General features: G+C 40.9%; 1 protein-coding gene across 1 annotated transcript in view; it reads left to right on the top strand.

The window, feature by feature from the left end:
- The window catches only part of CCDC134 (coiled-coil domain containing 134), a 50,187-nt gene that overhangs the window by 21,246 nt on the left and 9,911 nt on the right, over positions 1-19,030 (top strand). The window contains exons 4-6 of the mRNA XM_075182857.1: positions 256-340; positions 2,611-2,792; positions 3,104-3,175. Coding sequence (XP_075038958.1) covers positions 256-340; positions 2,611-2,792; positions 3,104-3,175 — 339 coding nt within the window. The remainder of the gene's footprint in view (positions 1-255; positions 341-2,610; positions 2,793-3,103; positions 3,176-19,030) is intronic.

The raw sequence follows: 19,030 nt of genomic DNA on the forward strand, positions 1-19,030 counted from the left end.
CAAAATCTAATCTTGGCATCTTGGAGCAAAAGTTGCCATACTTATTTGTACTCCGGAACTGATCCCATGTTTGCTTAACACTTGCTGGTACCTGGATTTTTTGGGTTGATTTCCTTAGTTGTCAGTATATTTGCTCTGACTCCTTAAACAGTAAAATTTTCTCCTAGATTTTTTTCTTTGTATCCTGAATTTGCATTGAGTAGATATGATTATAGGCCCTAAAGAAGGATTTTGGATGTTATTGTTTTGTAACAGGTACTGGAGGACTCGCGAGCTATTCTCATTGCAGCAGGAGTACAGCCTGATGGTCCGTTCCCTGAAGATGAGAAGATTAAAGATGGTATGATGCAGACTTTGGTGTTCAATTTCCCACTCCTCATGTTGGATATAGCGCACTAATGATTACAGAGGACCTACAGGATATTAAGCAACTGTACAGAAACATTTTGCCTCAGGCTGTTTTACATGCTAAAAAGAGGGTACCACTGCACTAGGTATCGCTATTCCAGTATCATAATATTAATTATAAAGGTTGAAATAATTTACTGGATGGTGCACTACTACACAAATAGCTAATATTGAAGCATAAAGAGGATAGAAAGAAATTGTGTATTGGAAGACACTCAGCGCCAACGCGCGTTTCGCTACATGCTTTTTCAAGGCCTTGAAAAAGCATGTAGCGAAACGCGCATTGGCGTTTACCCTGCTACTGTAATCATTCACTCCTTGCTACCTTTATTAATATTCAGTAACCAAAGCTATCACCCAACCGTGTATGGGTTATTTAATAGCTAAAACGTGTGTGTGTGTGTGTGTGCATGACTGCAAAACGGCACTATCGATATTTAGTAGGAGAGTCAACAGACACATCAGGTGCCTGATTGATAGCAGTACAATCAATCAACTAAGTAGATTACAGGGACAAAAGATTGCTAGACTATATAACTAAATTAATACTAGCCAGAGATTCTTTAAGCCCTAGTAATACCATTTATTAATATATACCAATGCTTAACCTTTTGTGGGCTTTCTATAAAAACATGTATGTAGATTGATGTGACTGCACATGGGGTATATTTATAAGGAGTACTCATCATATTAAGATGTCCCATTATTGATAAATGTAGTCATTATAAAGGACGAATGGGACAATAAATTGCTCTTTATAACCAAATAATTATCAGAGATCTTAGTTAATCTACATACAAGCTCATTATCTTAGAAATTGTGTTAATCAAGATCATCATGGTACATATACCACAGTGTGTGTGTGTATGACTGCAAAACGGCACTACCGATATTTAGTAGGAGAGTCAACAGACACATCAGGTGCCTGAATGATAGCAGCACAGTAACTAACTAAGCAGATTACAGGGACAAAAGATTGCTAGACTATATAACTAAATAATTACTAGCCAGAGTTTCTTTTAAGCCCTAGTAATACTATTTATTAATATATACTAATGCTTAACCTTTTGTGGGCTTTCTATAAAAACATGTATGTAGATTGATGTGACTGCACATGGGGTATATTTATAAGGAGTACTCATTATATTAAGATGTCCCATTATCGATAAATAGTCATTATAAAGGATGAATGGGATAATGAAGTGCTCTTTACAATCAAATAATTATTAGAGATCTTCGTTAATCTACATATAAGATCACTACCTTAGAAATTGTGTCAATTAAGATCACATGACCATTGGTTTCAATTAAGGTTACTATAGTACACATACCACACATTCTTATTTGGAGTGGTATCTCAGGTAGTTAGATATATTTAATATAGGAGTGATTATTATACACTGATTATCTTTATATATATTGATACCAAGTAGCGGGGCATAGCAATTTAATTTGCTATTTTAATTCACTTTAGTCACTTAAATATTTCGCTATTCAATTAGGAGGAAATATATTAATATTTTTAAAGTATATCAAAAAAGAATTAGATATTTTATCTTTAACAAGAAGATCGCTGAGTGCCTTCCAATACACAATTTCTTTCTATCCTCCTTTATTCTTCAATGTTTCACATGCTAGTTGGATTGATTATGTAATGCAGAGCTACGTATCAACCTGATTAGCATGCAATTCGCATGTTCCGCAGTAGCCTCTCTTGGGTGACTGTTGTGGATGGGGTTTGGGGGTAGGAGGTAAGGGGTTTTGAATAGCCTATTAATAGCAAAGGGACCAAGTCCTCTTTAAGAACTAATATGTACCACATAAATCCTTTTTTGGGGTTGGAACTGAATTTTCTTCTGTACAAAAATGAATTACAAAATCATGAGTCATGATTTAGAAAACATGTTTCAGTAGTTTGCTAGCAAAACAGAGAGTAAAAGCAGTTGCAATTTAGTTCCTAAGAATTAAGTATTTGTTGGCCAAGATATAATAAGTGAAATGCTGTTTTGTAAAATTCAAACTAGCTTTTTGGAAGGTATATTTCAATGGAAAAAATACAATCAACACTTTTCAATAGCAAAATGAATTATGTTTCTATGATCACTAAAGGAATGTAGATTAAGTCTAAAAATATAAACACTTGCTGCACTTTAATAAATATATATTTATAGTTGAGAACTTCCTTCTTGTCTGTGGTTGTAGCCTATTCGCACACTGTGGAAAATTCGGCATTCTTTGGTGATGTTGTTCTACGATTTCCCAAGATTGTTCACCATTATTTTGATCAGAACTCTAATTGGAACAACTTGATTCGGTGGGGTATCGGCTTTTGCAACCTGAGTGGCATCTTTGATGACGGTCCACATTCCCAGTTACTTGGCCTGGTATGCTTAAACATCTGTCTCTTTATGTCACCCTTTCAATATTGTTGTAAATATTAAAAAAAAAAGCAGAAATGTTTCTTTGGATAGCTAACGTTGTGGGGAGCACCATATACTTTGCATTTTACTAAAAAAAATATTTTATAATTCATATTACCATGTGTGCGTTTTTGGTACTTTGAGCAATTTAATATTTAGCATAATTAATGCCCAACTGTGATCATTTTCACTGTTTCACTGAGTGTATAAACAGAATATAATGTGGCCTTTCCATTTCTCACTAAATTGTGCTTGTCTTTATTCTCTTGTTTTAGATGTCTCAGGAGTTAGGCATCAGTGAAAAGTCTCCTGATTACAGAAATCCTTTCAAGACCGATAATATGGAGGTAAGCTGTGACATGTTTGTTATTTATAACACTATAGGCCATAATATTCATTTAATGTCATATTTACCTTTTAGGAGCTTTAAATTCAGACCTCTATCTCCACCAGTAAGTTAATGGGTATCTACTCAAATATATATACATTATTAGGTACACTCCTTCTGTATTGTACACATTACTGCCCAGGTCAATCCCTGACACCCCTTGCCTCTTACAAAACTGATCCGTCGCATGATAAATGCGGAAATGCCACACTCTGTAAAAACACCTTCCCACCTTCTCTTTCCACCACTATTCAGAATGTATGGGCTACTTACCACATGGAGAGCATAACCGCCAAATTACACGACACCCCTGCTACATTCCGGATGGTGTGGTCGCGTTGGACAGATCACTACGGAGGCACTTCTCCCTTAACTGCAACATACTCCCATCTGCTACAATCTCCGCAACCACCTACATAACACTTGAGTCATTGCTGCTTACCATCTTCCCTCCAATCCCACAATTGCCAAATAATCCTCCCCTTCTTTTCTTCCCACCCCATTGTTTGTGTTTTGGTACTCCTATAAACAGACCTCTAAATAGGAATTGCTAGTATAGCTACATATTTATTATTATATATTAAATATATTCTTCTTAACTTATATGTAATGTAGAATCTCCTTATACAAATACTCATCATAAATATGGTATATTTGCAGTGGGCAGTGTTTTGGATACTATTACGTCTGAGAGTCTGGTTTTATTGATTTTAGTTTGTCACATAATTATTTCATCTCTACTTCTACATAATTTTACATATTCTTAATAAATTCTAGGTACTGCCATGGACATTAGGGACTAGATTTACTAAGATTCATGTTTGTTGGCATTTGCAAACCGCCACACACCGCCGGCAGTTTAGTGCTCCAAACAGCCGCGTTTACTATAGGGTGATTTGTAGGCTGCAATGTAAAATGGCTGGGATGTGTGACGGATAGAAAACGGCTAAACTGCCAATGGTTTTTTCCATCAAAACCACCCTCCAAATGATGACGTTTTTTTTTTAATACCTGCTTCTGAATGGCTTGATAGCTCAAAAAATGCTTTTTGAGCTATTTTGCCATTCAGAACATAAGAGGAAGCACAACCGATATTTTAATTATTGGGAGAATCCATATTTATTGATTGGGGAGCAAAATTTATTTAAAATTAACTTATGGGGGCAAATTTTAATTTTCATTATATTAAGGGGACAAAATGATTGAATTATTATACTATTCGGACACTATGTTATGCCAAATTGTGCAGCATAAATAATTATATCCACCATTAACAAAATAAGTTAATAGTAGTATATATTCACAATTACCCCATAATACAATAATAGTGTTCCCTTAAAATAAAGAAAAAAAATTGCTCCCATAAGTTAATTTATAAATTAATGTTGCCCCTTAATCAATAAATAGTGATTGCCCCAATAATTTAAATGTCAATGGTGCTTCCTCTTATGTTCTGAATGGCAGAATAGCTCAAACAGCATACAGTTTGTGTAGTCTCATCACTCACAACCACCTCCTATTTTGGCCATTTGGATGTCTGTTTTGTAAACCCCAGATTAGTAAATCCAGCGGTTTGTATTGTTAAAGTAATAATTTAATGTCTTCAGCAAAAGAAACTTTAAGAATAAAATTATATCATTGTTTATTTACAAAAGAAAAAGCTTGTACTCATTTTCAATATCTGAAAACTCTGTCTGTTCACATTACAGACAATTACTTTTAGTTCCAGCAAAAGTAGGTTGTACTACAATTTACAAATATCATATTACAATTGGCTGAGAAGGCATATAGGCAAATCTTGATCCTTTTAGCTTCCCTGGATGCAATGGAAACTCTGAACAAATTCTTTGTCCAACATCTTTGATTAGAAACATCTGTTGTTTGAATAACTTCTTCATTCCTGTTCAAATCCCTCTCATCGGCTCACGCAAGGCTCCAATTGACATAACAATACCACATCAAATATTAATGATATACTAAAATAAGATAAAACAATGTAAATATTTTCATATTAATTGTCTTCATCCAAAATAAAATATCTTTGACAGTATGTTCATCATTGTAAAAATCGGGATGGCGATTTGTAAAGTGCTGGTTTTGTAAAATGTAATTTCTGGCCGTTTTAATGGCAGTTTTGAGCATTAGTAAACCTGGCGCTTTTTGCCGTAAGTCTAGCCCTAAGTTTGCTCTGAGCTTTGTAAAGCTTTATATGGGCTCCTACAAACAAAAATACATATGGGGTAAACCTAGTGCTTTATGGCAAATACATTGACAGTTTATTTTTATTTGTGAAGGGGATTCATTTTTGATTTTTTTTTTTTTGTTTTACTTTAATCAAAATTATTTTAATTTAAAATTTACCAGCACTTATCATCATTTACATGTAAATTATTTGGATATTGCTCTCTTGGCACATGGGGGAGCCAATTTTAAAGAGGACTACTGTAAAAAATGTGATTGTAACAATCGCCTTAATTATAGTAGTAATCAATACAAACCCTGTAAAGATAACATTTCTAAAAATCAGCCAGAAAGAATAAAAATAATTTGGTTCACAGTCAAAGCTTTTTCCAAACATGCTAATATATGCTCATAGCTTTTGAAAAATGTCAAAAGAATTGACAGAGACTGAAAATAGAATTGTTCTTCTTAAGAGATCAATAAAAGAGGATTTTTACTCACCGTAAAATCCATTTCTCTTGTTCCACTGGGAGACACTGCGATACATTGGGGCTTAGTAGTGGGTGTGGGAGTTCAGGCCCTAAAAACCTTTATGATTTTCCTCCCCTCCTCTACTTAAGCCCCTCCTCTCCTGGTCACCTCAGTCTTTGACTAACCAAGTGTACGCTAAGGAGCTGCCCCAAAGGGCAAATAATAGAGGCAAAAACATTCACAATCAGATTATCCACAGAGCAAGGGAGGGCGCGCAGTGTCCCCCAGTGGAACAAGAGAAATGGATTTTACGGTGAGTAAAAATCCTCTTTTCTCTTCCTTACCACTGGGAGACACTGCGATACATTGGGGACATATCAAAGCTGCCCCTAATGGAGGGAATGCTCTAATAACTGCTGCGCGCAACACTTTATGGCCAAAACTCGCATCTGATGATGCAAACGCCTGCAATCTGTAGAATTTAGCAAAAGTATGAACAGACAGATGACCAAGTGGCCGCCTTGCATAGCTGTTCTGCCGAAGCACCATGACGCGTCGCCCATGATGCACCAACCGCCCTGGTAGAGTGCGTATGAGGAATTGGCCGAGATGCTCGGACATACGCCAGACTGATGGTGGAAGTTATCCACCGAGCAATAACCTGTTTAGACGCCGGCCAGCCGCGCTTTTTTGCACTATACAAGACAAAGAGATCTTCAGTCTTGCGAACAGTGGCTGTACGGTCTACATAGCACCGGAGAGCCCGAATTACATCCAGAAACTGCAAATCTTAATCGAAGGAAACAGATGACAAGGAAGAAGAAGGCGAATCCGGACGGAACGCCGGAATTACAATCTCCTGATTTAAATGGAATCTGGAGACTACCTTAGAAACAAAAGAGGGCTTTGTTCGAAGCACCGCTCTATCTTCCTGAAACACAAGAAAGGGAGAGTGTCACGGGCACTAGGAGTTTTACCCAGACTTCACCAGGTGTAGCTACACTTACCAGAAGTGTGGACCTCTGGGTAATGTGGTGAATCAGTGGAACCATACAGTAGAATAAAGGAAAGGAATGTCAATAGTATAAATGCTGAGTCTTGACACCGTGGAACTGTGATGGTACAGCAGTTTAGTAAACAGGATAAAATGAGAAAAGAGTCCAAGTGCCTTAGAACGCAGGTAGCATATAGCAGGCCAGTACTTGATAACTGGGTAACGTAGGCAAAGACCAATCAACAATATAGTAGAAAAGTCAGCGACTTGCAGCTACAATACAGAGGCACTTGTAGACTTTAGTCTAGCTAATAGGTACCATACAGAGTAGCAGCTATATCACAAGGAAACATGAATGGTCTACAGCTGGTAAGTTTCACCACAGATATGTAGAGAAGACTTGTCCAGCGCAGGTGTGTAACAGAATAGCGTTAGTGGTCTGCAATAGACAAGTTGTACCATTGATGTGAAGGGAAGGCTTGTCCAGGTGCAAGCGTGGAATGGAGTAACGTGAGTGGTCTGCAATAGGCAAGTTGTACCACTGATGTGAAGGGAAGACTTGTCCAGGTGCAGGCATGTAACGGAGCAACGTGAGTGGTCTGCAATAGGCAAGTTGTACCACTGATGTGAAGGGAAGACTTGTCCAGGTGCAGGCATGTAACGGAGCAACGTTAATGGTCTGCAATAGGCAAGTTGTACCACTGATGTGAAGGGAAGACTTGTCCAGGTGCAGGCATGTAACGGAGTAACGTGAGTGGTCTGCAATAGGCAAGTTGTACCACTGATGTATAGAGGAGACTTGTCCAGGAGCAGGCAGGTAACGGAGGTAGCGAGAGTAGTCTGCAGCGGGTAAGTTCTACTACCGATGTGGAGAGAAGACTTGTCCAGAAGCAGGCAGGTAACGGAGGTAGCGAGAGTAGTCTGCAGCGGGTAAGTTCTACTACCGATGTGGAGAGGAGACTTGTCCAGAAGCAGGCAGGTAATGGATAACACGAGCAGAAACAGGAAACACCTAAGAGTCTCAAGGAATGAGAACCAAGAACAGGCAAAGGTAATAGGGCAACAGGTGCCTTAAGTACTGAGAGGTGATTAATTAACCAATGAGACTAGAGGCGAGGTATTAACAGTTCAGGGTTTCTGCACATGCGCAATCTTAGTCAAGATGGCGGACGGCCGCGGCTCAGGAGAGGCGCAGGCAGGAGCGAGAGAGACCCATGTCCCAACCTAGAGGCACTAACAGTCCGGTGAGTGACAGAGAGTTGCAGCAGAGAGCTGCCAACTCCGATACTCTCCTGGCCGATGAGATGGCCAAGAGAAAAACCACCTTCCAAGTTAGATGATGCAATTCTGCTGTCTGAAGAGGTTCGAATGGTGGAAGACAAAGCGCTCTGAGCACCAAATTAAGGTCCCAGGGCTCCACTGGGTGAGAGAATGGGGGTTGAATATGAAGAACCCCCTGCAAAGGACTAATGATTCAACCACCAGGCCGTCAAAGCCAGACTATTTAAATAGTGGCAACTAAGGGGACCCTGAACAAGAAGGTCTGGGCGCAGGGGCAGATGAAACTGTGGCTCTATGGACATTTTTAGAATGTCTGAGAACCATGCCCTGCGAGGCCAATATGGGGCTATTATGATGACCGGCACCCTCTCCTTCTTCAGCTTCTTGAGAACCCGCGACAGCATGGGTAATGGCGTGGAATGGTCATGGCGTCGGATGCGTGAGCCAGAGGATCGCGGGACTTGGCGCAGTACAGGGGAACCTGCTGATTCAGCCTGGATGCCATGAGGTCGATCTCCGGCCGTCCCCAGCGCTGAACTAGGAGGGCAAAGGTCTCCTTGCACAGGGACCATTCTCCTGGGTGAACCCTTTGTCTGCTGAGGAAATTGGCTTCCCAGTTGTCTATGCCTGGGATGTATACTGCCGAAATCTGAGGCACATGGTGCTCCGCCCATAACATGATCCTGGTCGTCTCTTGCATGGCCCCTGTGCTGCGAATTTTCCCCTGATGCTTTATGTATGCCACTGTCGTGGCATTGTCCGATTGGATTTGCAGAGGCTTCCTTGATAGGAAGCTCTCATCAAGGTTCTGAGAACTGCCCTGAGCTCCAAGACATTGATCGGAAGAGTAGTTTCCTGGGGGGACGAGAGTCCCTGGCACCTTAAGGATCCTGTGACCCCTCCCCAGCCTAACAGACTTGCATCTGTGGTAACTAAGGTCCAGAGGCCCGACTGGAAGGTCTGACCCTTGTTCAGATTCTGCGTGTTCAGCCACCATGTCAACGAAAGTCGTGCTGGTCTCGACAGATGGATGATCTGCCTGTCTAGCTGCTCATGAGACCCCGACCACTTCCGAAGGATGTCTAGCTGGAGAGAGCGGGAATGGAACTGAGTGAACAAAACCGCCTCGTACACAGAGACCATGGTCCCCAGCAGCTTCATGCAGCTGAGCATGGAAACATGAGGACGAGCCAACAGATTCCTGATTCTGCGCTGGAGGGCGCTGATCTTGTCCTGGGGCAAGAAGACTCTCTGCGACACCGTGTCGAACAGTAACCCCAGAAAGCGCATGCGCTGAGCTGGGATGAGGGAGGATTTTGGAATGTTTAGAATCCACCCGTGGGCTTCCAAGAACTCCATCGTGGTCTGCACCTGGCGACATAAGATTTCTGCTGACGGGGCCTTTAACAGAAGATCGTCCAGATAAGGGATTATAGTTTTTTCCCTTTAATCTTAGAATACTCGCCATAGTGGCCATGATCTTGGTGAATACTCGAGGTGCTGACGCCAGGCCTAAGGGGAAGGCCCTGAACTGAAAATTGGCCGGTCCCACCGTAAATCGAAGCAGGTGATGATGACGATTCCATATGGGGACAGGGAGATACGCATCCTTTATGTCTATAGAGGCAAGGAATTCTCCTTGTTCCATGCCTGCAATGACTGATCTGAGGGATTCCATCTTGATCCTCTGGGCAATCACCTGTTTGTTTAAGGACTTTAGTTTCAATATAGGACGAAAGGATCCGTCCGTCTTTGGCACCAGGAAGAGTGTGGAGTAAAAACCCCCGACCTCTTTCCTGTTCTGGCACAGGAACTATGACGCCCGATTCTTGTAGCTTTACTACCGCCTTCAGAAGTCTGAGGGGGCAAGCGGGGACCGGGGAAGAACCTCGGAAGGGGGGTTTGGAGTAAGTCTATGATGTATCCTCTTGACACAACCCCCTGCGTCCAAGTGTCTGTCGTTGCTGACCACCACTGGCTTCTGAAGCGAAGCACTAGTGCCCCCACCACGGATACCTGAGTGGGGGCGTGGAAGTCATGCCGAGGGCTTATCACCCGGGCGAAAAGTTCCCTTTCTGGAAACGCCCCTGCCTCTGCCAGGTGCTCCTCTAGCGGCAGTGGACTGACCTCTGGGTGCACCAGTTCGGGCCCGGGAGAAGGAGCGAAAGGAACGAAACCGAGCCTGACGAGGCCTGCGGGACCCCATGGGGAGAATATTACCTTTTCCCCCAGTGGCTACCTCAATTACCTTTTCAAGCTCTGCTCCAAAGAGAGTGATACCATCAAAGGGTAAACTCTCCAGAGAGATAAACAAAGGTGGGGTCCGCGCTTCTAAACCTAAATTTGAGCAGCCAATGGGATGTGGATTGGGCTAGTCCTAATCCCCAGGGGTACAGTTAATAGAAGAGAGATTCCCAGGCACTTGTATTGAAAGGATATAGAGATGATGGCATTCGGCTAAAAGCATGATTTAATAAACACAATAATAATGATAGCCAGTATGATGGTGTGCCGGCGCACATAAAAACAGTGACAATAAAGTCAAAAGCACAATACTTCAATAAACTTGTGTAGGGGTATAAGGCAATGCTATACCACTGGCATACAAAAAATGCTGAATAAATGAGGCTCAATAACTGCATGTACCAGATGTGTGGAAAAAAAGAGTCCAAATGAGTCCAATGCTGTGTGTAAATGAATCCAACAATCCTTATAGTTGCTGAAGAGAAAACTATAGTCACGGGGGTTAATACTCCTGGAAAATGTGCACTGACGGTGCAGATAGGTAGACACTAAGTGTGGTCATGGGTATTGAGTTCATACACATAGTGTGGAAATGGTGAAACTGAACAGCCACTGACCTAGTTTCGGAGATAATTGCCCAGAGCGATCCTTGTCCGGTATTCTGGTTTCCACAAGCGGCTGGACAGCCCTTCCGGGTCTTGCAGCAGAGCGATGAGGAGTTCCCTGCCGGCCGCCCCTCCTCTCTGTGCAGCTGGATGTCCGCGTCTCTGGCGGTTGCCACGAGTGATGCGCATGCGCAGAGGCGCAATATCGATGTTGGAATAAAGTAAAGGAAAATGATGCTCATGATCTGGTAATGAATGCTGTGTATTAACCCTACGCGTTTCGCCCACGTGGGGCTTCGTCAGGGAGAATGAAAGTATGTTAGACTGTAGTGCTTAGTGAGCTCTATATATGGGAGGCGGCCATAGAGGAACAGTTTCCAATTGGGTCCTCCGTTGGATTGGCATCTGCATGGGGCGGTCCCTTAGATACAAATTCAGCGTGTTAGTCACTTTTCTTAGTGAAGGCCAACATAATGAGCAGAGGAAGCTCTAAAACTAAAGTCCTTAGTCGAATTGAAGTATGTGTAATATATAATATATGACTTCATACAACAGATGGTAAAATAGGCATACATAACATTCTTAGCGGGTGATATTTAGCTGATAAAAAGTGAATAGTAAATGGTATGTGGCACGAAGTGCCTCTGATATGATGCATGGAAAGAGGTGAATAAAATGAAATGACAAAGAGCACCTTTGAAAGAGAAATAAATGGATATGCATTAGTGGTTATTTACAAAAAGCTGTTAATATCGATGTCAATGTTCAGACCATTTGTTGACAAAGTTTTTAGATTGTAAATCCACTTAGTCTCGATTTGTGAGATATGTTTAATGTAATCTCCACCACGCCATAATTTATTGACCTTGCAGATTTCCAGAAATCTTAGTAGAGAGGGGTCATGTTGGTTGTGTGTGGAGAAACTATGGGTCAGTAGTTGGTTCTTAATATTTCTGATTTGCTCTCCTATTCTGATTGAGAGTTTTCTGATTGTCCTACCCATGTATTGGTAACCGCAGGACATTGGAGGAGATAAATAACTCCAATGGAGTCGCAAGTGAGTTTGTCTTTAATGCTGAAACCTTCACCAGTGGTTCTTGATTCAAAAGTGGTGGTTGGTTTGGTACTTATGGTGTTTGTAGTTTTACAGGCCTGGCAGCGGTTACAGTGATAGAAACCTGCTGCCCTTTCATTAAGCCATGTAGAGTTGTTGTTTGTATTTTTGTCTCTTTTGTTTGGCGGAATAGTACTCTGTACCAGACTATTCTTTAAATTTGCTGCCCGTTTGTAAACAAATTTAGGCTTTGTGGGGAGGATCTTCATTAAATCTTTATCTCCCATCAAAATGTGCCAATGCTTGTTAATGATTTTTTGAAATTTCTTGTGATCCCTATTGTATTGGGTAACAAACGGGTAGCAAATTTAAAGAATAGTCTGGTACAGAGTACTAATGTATGTAATATCGTCGCTATGTCTTTCCCTGTATGTTTCTCTACTCCAGAAAAATCATTTAGCGTTGTAATGTGTGTAGGAGATCTAGTACCCTGAAGCGAGTTAGAAAGTAAATGACTCATTTTATTCCCATATCTATAAAATTGGTACCTGCCTCTCTTAATATGTTTGTTCCCTATTTGTGGGACTACATTATCAAATTGTACCTGTTTTTCCTGATACTGCGCCCTATTGGCTGGGTTAGGCACACACTTCCATCTTTTAAAAGCCTTTTCAAGGTCTTTTTGAGATTGCAGATATAACTCAGATTGTTCTTTCTTGACTTTCTTAACATAAGATATTATTTCCCCTCTCATCAAAGCCTTCGTCAACTGCCAATAAAGATTGGGATTAGAAATGTGTTCTATATTGTGCTGCTCGAACATGGCCCATGCTACATCTAACTTGTTTCTTAATTGTTGTGACGAGACCATGCCTGATGGGAATCGCCACTACCTATGTGTACCCGTGTTACTATTTAACTCCATACTAAACCAGATAGGTGCATGATCTGACAAGCCTATAGGCTCTATTTCCGTTTCACTTACCCATTGGGTGATAGTTTTTGATATTGGAAAATAGTCTATCCTAGAAAACGTGTTATGCACTGCTGAGTGGAAGGTATAATCTTGAGTACTCGGGTGGCGCTGATGCCAAACATCTGAGAGTTGCAATTGTTGCTCTAAATATTTTATTCCCACTTTATATTTGCGTGTCTGGTGTTGGGGTCCTCACTGCCTATCCAGTGTGTCTGAAGATACTATATTAAAGTCCCCCCTTAATATTATTTGGGAATCTATATGAGCATACAATTGATTAATTAATTTTAAATAGAATTTTTTGTGATAGATTGTTGGTGCATATATATTACAGAGGAGATACTTGCTGCCTGCTATTGAGGTTCTACACATACAAATCGGCTTTTCTCATCCACTTGCTTACTGTGAATTGTGATAGGCAGATTCTTACGCATCAAAATTGCCACTCCTCTTGACTTAGAAGAGTATGAGGAATATGCCATCACCTGTTGACCTAGCATATTTAACTTCTCATGCTCAGAGTCTGTAAGGTGTGTTTCTTGCAAGAAGGTAATATCTGACCTCACTTTGTTAATATATGTTAATATTTTTCTCCATTTAATTGGAGAGTTTATCCCGTGGACATTCCACGAACATATTTTTTATCATGCTCTGCATCTCAACACATGATTACACACAAATCCTGTACCTCTATGCATACCATTTATGGAAGATGTGCACTGACCAGTATATTTCAACCCTTGGTTCTTTTCGTTGACTTTCCAGTCTCGGCAATTGGGAGAAAGGGGGAGGGGAATAAGCACGGGGGGGGGAGAAAGAAAAAAAGAAAGAAGAAGACCTGAAAAGAACAGAAAATAAAGCACAATAAACATTTCTGGCTGGTGGATACACAAGAGGAAAAAGTGTAATCCACACCACCGCATTTTACCATAACTTGAGGACACTTTCATCCTCCTCTTTCTTAAAACCGTAAACTAGTTATCAAAACAGGTAATGGCCTCTGCCACCCCACAACTTGTAACTACTCGCCAATATTTATGGCGCGTGTTTAGCTTACATACTTAAACAGGGCGAAACAACTTAAGACAACTTATAACTTCCTGGCTATACCAGGTATCTACTTAAAGATTCTAATACTTGTGAATTACAAACTTTGGATTCACATATTTTAAGAGCATGGACATTCTACCAATGGTTATCTGCCCCAGCTATTTCAGTAAACTCCATGCTAACTATCTTATGCTTGTAGAAAAGAGTGGATAAGGTCTGTGTAGATACTGTATCCTAGTTAGCATTGACATTCTGATCATTACAGATTACAGCTTCAAACTACTGAAAATCTAACTATTTTAGCTTCATTAAACCTCAACAATACCACTCTCTTAGCTTATCTATTATCTCATTCTAACAGAATCATCTATTACTTATCTGTATTCGTATTCTGGGCCAGTCTTACAGAGCTGTCCTCGTCAAGCTAAGCCTGTGCATCTTCATCTGTGTTAAAGTCTCGAAAATCTGATCTCTGGAACAGACATAATTTCTCTGGGTACAACAGTGCAAATTTCTGCCCCTCTTTTATAAGGCGTGTGCAAACCAGTGCCGTTTCTTTTCTTGCTCTGGACACCTCCATAGAATAATCTTGAAATAGCAAGAGTTGCCTGCCTTGCCACAGAGTTTTCCCTTTCTGTTTTGCTGCCGACCAGATTTTTAAATTTGTGTGTAAAATTCAAACACTTGAAAATAACTGTGTGAGGTCTTTTCTCCAGGTTATCTCTGGTTAGACCCGAACGGTGCGCCCTTTCAATCTCTAGATTCTTCAGGTCTTCTGAAATGTTGTCACTCACCGGTCCGTGAGTGCCTCTGTGCTGGTGCGTGGCTCCCTAGCCTTCCTGCCGGCACCTATCCTGAACCGCGGCCGTCCGCCATCCTGATGGTCTGCGCATGCGCAGCTCCCAAGAACTCTTGTGACTGTTTCTTTTAATCCAAATTGGTTGATCAGGCAACTCCCTATTTAAGGCACCTGTGTGCATTACCTCATTGCCTGATCTTGGAGTCTCATTCCTTGTGAGTCTCTGAAGGTGTCCCCTGTGTTCTACTAGTGTCTTCAGTTTCCTGCTGATTCCTGATCTACTCATCGCTGGTTTCCATACCCGCTACTATCTCCTGTATACTACTCGTGTCTTCAGTTCCTGTGGATTCCCTGTGCTACTCATCGCTGGTTTCCATACCTGCTACAGTCTCCTGTTTCCTGCCTGTGTCCTCAGCTGGACTCTGATTACCGGATCTACTCACCTGTGCTTCCTACACTCGTCTCTGCCGTCCAGCGTCTCTGCAGTTCCTGCATCTCCCTGTGGACAGACTGTTCTACTGAATAGCGGTATGCCTATCTGTTATTGACTTTCTACGTTTACTCTGCATATCCGCTAGGACAAGTTTCCACGCTCAGCAGCGGTATCCATACCTGCTATAGACTGTTATTGTTACGCTGCATACCTGTTTGGAATTAACCGTACTACTCAGTCGTTATATGCATAACTGTGATTGACTATCCATTATTGGCCTGCATATCTGTGCTGAGCAAGTCTCTACCAAGCAGCGCCACACATACCGTTATATAGACTTTGTTGGATACGCTGCATACCTATTGGGATCAAGTTCCTCTGTGCTCTCAGTGTCTGCATCCTATTATCTTTGTATGCTTCCACTCATCAACACTTGTACACATCCTCACCTATTAAGCAGTGGTACAACTTGCTATACGCACACCACTGACTTCCCCGCTACCTACCTGCACCTGGACAAGTCTTCTCACCATAAGCAGTGGTACAACTTGCTGTACGCAGACCACTGACTTCCCTGCTACCTCCCTGCATCTTCTCACGTCCATCCTGATCTCCGTGTTCAAATCTGCCTTTCCACTATATCAGCTAGTCGCTGATTCCTTGACCAAAGATTGCTGCAAGTCACTGACTTTCCTATTATTTATTGGCATTCTCTCTCCATCTGCTGTGATATATGTTCCGCTAGTCACCCTGCTACCAGAGGACCGTTGTGTGAACTTCACTACCCTGGTAAGCCCAGTCATCTGGTGAAATCCTGGGCAAGACTCCTAGTGCCCGTGACAAATGTCCAGCCGAGATGGTAAATCAGACATGAGGAATTGAGTCGGCGCCTGACCTCTAACGGATTCCGGCAGGCCGACTAGACGAAGGTTGTTGTGGCGTGATCTATTTTCCAGATCATCGATCTTATTAAGCATTTGTCTCTTTGTTGTGCGCAACACGATGTTCTCCTGTTGCAATGTGGAGATGTCTTGCATGTGTTCTCCTATGCGTTGCTCATTGACTACCACTTGCTTATTTGTGGTCGTTAGTTTATCTGACAGTTCTTTAATAGCATCCGCAAATTTATTCACTTGCGATTGTAACAAAGGTTCCATGGTCTCACGTATAGCCCTAACTACTTCCGCATATGACAGAGGTGACACTTCTGAACCCAAGACCGCTGCCTCGCCTTGCTGTGATTTGGCTGCTGGCATATCAATGTCAGAGTTAGTCTCATTATTGGTCACATTTTTCCCTCTTCCTGACATAGTAGTGTTGATTTCACCTTTTTTCTTTTCAGGTTTAGATCGTTGCGGCTTAGCCGTGGAAGAGGGAGTATTTATATATTTTTCCATCTTTAGCACCATTTATTGAATACAATGTAACACTGTTGAATATCGTTGTGGTAAGGGGACAGAGACCATCCCCTTTGGTCTCCTACATATTTGAAAGAGTCTTTTACTCAGTAGATTTTGTCCTCTATCAAAGAATTTGAGGAAAAACTGCTGATATATTTGGAACTGTTCAGATACAGAAGTACTTTACATAATCACCACTAGATAGCGTTGATGATCTTTCAGCTTTTATCTGCACAACCAAGGGACTTAACCCTCTATTCGCTGGAGTACAGCACAGCCCAGCCTCTCGATCAAGACAGCAAACTGATGCAAAGTATGATAAGGATATTTATATTTTCACCCCTCTATACAGGACAGACGTCTCTGTGTCTTTCTGTGTTCAAGCCTATACAGCAGAGTCCCTGTAGTTTGTTTACATATGAATAGTGCAATTATTGCCTTCTGTATTGATTTCCTTGCAAGTGCAGAACACACTACCCATCAACTGTTATATAGTACTCACGGTTCTGTAAGTCTCAGTGTGGGTTTTAAGAGAACCTCCAGATCAGATCTCCCTTTGCACTAACTGCACATTGTACACTGTAGCTGCAGGCTGGTGTAATTTCACACTGATCACGCTGAGGGGATAACAGATTCTCCAATTCCTTCTTCGTTGCCAGAGTTTGGTGAGTCACTATCACTGGTCTATTGCAGATCAGTGGCTCTCTGTGGGCCAGCGCTGTCCCTCTCTTTCTCTCTTTCCCAGCCTGGGTGATCTTCTCCGCTGCCGAGCACCCGGTTCTACAAATAGGCTGTCTCTGGTGCATAAGCTCTCCGTTTCTGCAACCACCTTTCGCGCCAAAACTTTTGGGGTCTTCTAGCGCCGCCGCGGCTCGGTTCCAAACCTCCAGCTGCACTTCCAATCAACCCTGGGGGGCCTTGCCATCTAGTCATACACCTCTCGGGTGTCTTTACGGAGGTGTTATTTAGTAAAGCTTCTCAGTCTCTACTTTTGCTCGTCGGAGCTATGGAATTCTGTTTCTGGACATGTTGGCTGTTAAGCCACGCCCCCTTAGGTCTGAGTTTTTTATTAAAAATAGATTTAGAAATTAATACCTTTTTTAAATTGAAGCAAACGTGGCTATTTTCTAAACCTTTAGGATGTTTTAAATGTGGGAAAGAATCCTGCATTATATGTAAATGTATAGTTCATAAGATTTTTTAATTTAAATTGAATGATATTAATTTAAAGTATGCAAAAAAAAATTATCAATTGTCAAACAAGCTATTGTTATGTATTAGAGTGCAAAAGCAACTTGCAATATAATGGAGGTACCACACTTCTTGAGAATTTGATTTCTTGAACACTGGAGAAATATTTAAAAAAAATTATATACACAGTGTTTCTAGACATTTACTTACACATATTTGTGATTCACATAAATGTTCTATTGACCTTATTAAAGAAACTACAAGATGTGGTGACAGGTTATGTCAGAGAGAAGCCCTCTGAATTTTTAGTGTGAGATATTTGCATCCAAAGGTCCTTTAAGCCTTAATGACAACATTGAACCCTATATAAAAATATTAAGCACTATATAATATAATCTTTTAAATGGTTATAGATTTTGGAAATTATTAATCAGAATCATTGATTAGTATTAGAGAATTATGACGTTTCTCTATTATTATTATTATTATTATTATTATAATATTTTATTATTTTTTATAGGTAACACTAATTGTGTAATTGAATGTTGATTGCTTCTAATAAGGTTATTATTATTATTATATTTTATTATTTTTTATAGGTAACACTAATTGTGTAATTGAATGTTGATTGCTTCTAATAAGGTTATACTGTCATTTGATTTCTTATCCATTCATTATCTTTTTGTCAATTTTGGTGACTTCTAATGCCCTTATTAGAAATGACCATAAAGAGTGTATGTACCAACATTAACAAAGTTAATTAATTAGTTGTATTACTGGATATAAGTGCCCCTTAGTGTACATTTACATTTTTTTACAATTGTTATTTTCCAGTAAAACAATTAACAGAATATGAAAGCTAGTATTATTTGTATTTATAAAACCTAATATGCAGCGCTGTACACCGATGTAATCATGACATTAAATGATGTACACAAAGACATGAAACAAAAGGTAAAGTGATTAAAAATGAAAATCATTATCACAAATAGCTACATATGTTCTGAGCTCCAGCAGAGGAACTGATTTATAGGGTTGGGCCTAGATAGGGTGGCAATCAAGTTGGGCTAATAGGGGGCAGAGCTGGGTTTCAAAGGGGTCAAGAGCAAAGAGGTGTAGGATAACACAGAGTCTC

This window comes from Mixophyes fleayi, chromosome 8 (assembly GCF_038048845.1).
Source record: "Mixophyes fleayi isolate aMixFle1 chromosome 8, aMixFle1.hap1, whole genome shotgun sequence".
Lineage (NCBI taxonomy): Eukaryota > Metazoa > Chordata > Amphibia > Anura > Limnodynastidae > Mixophyes > Mixophyes fleayi.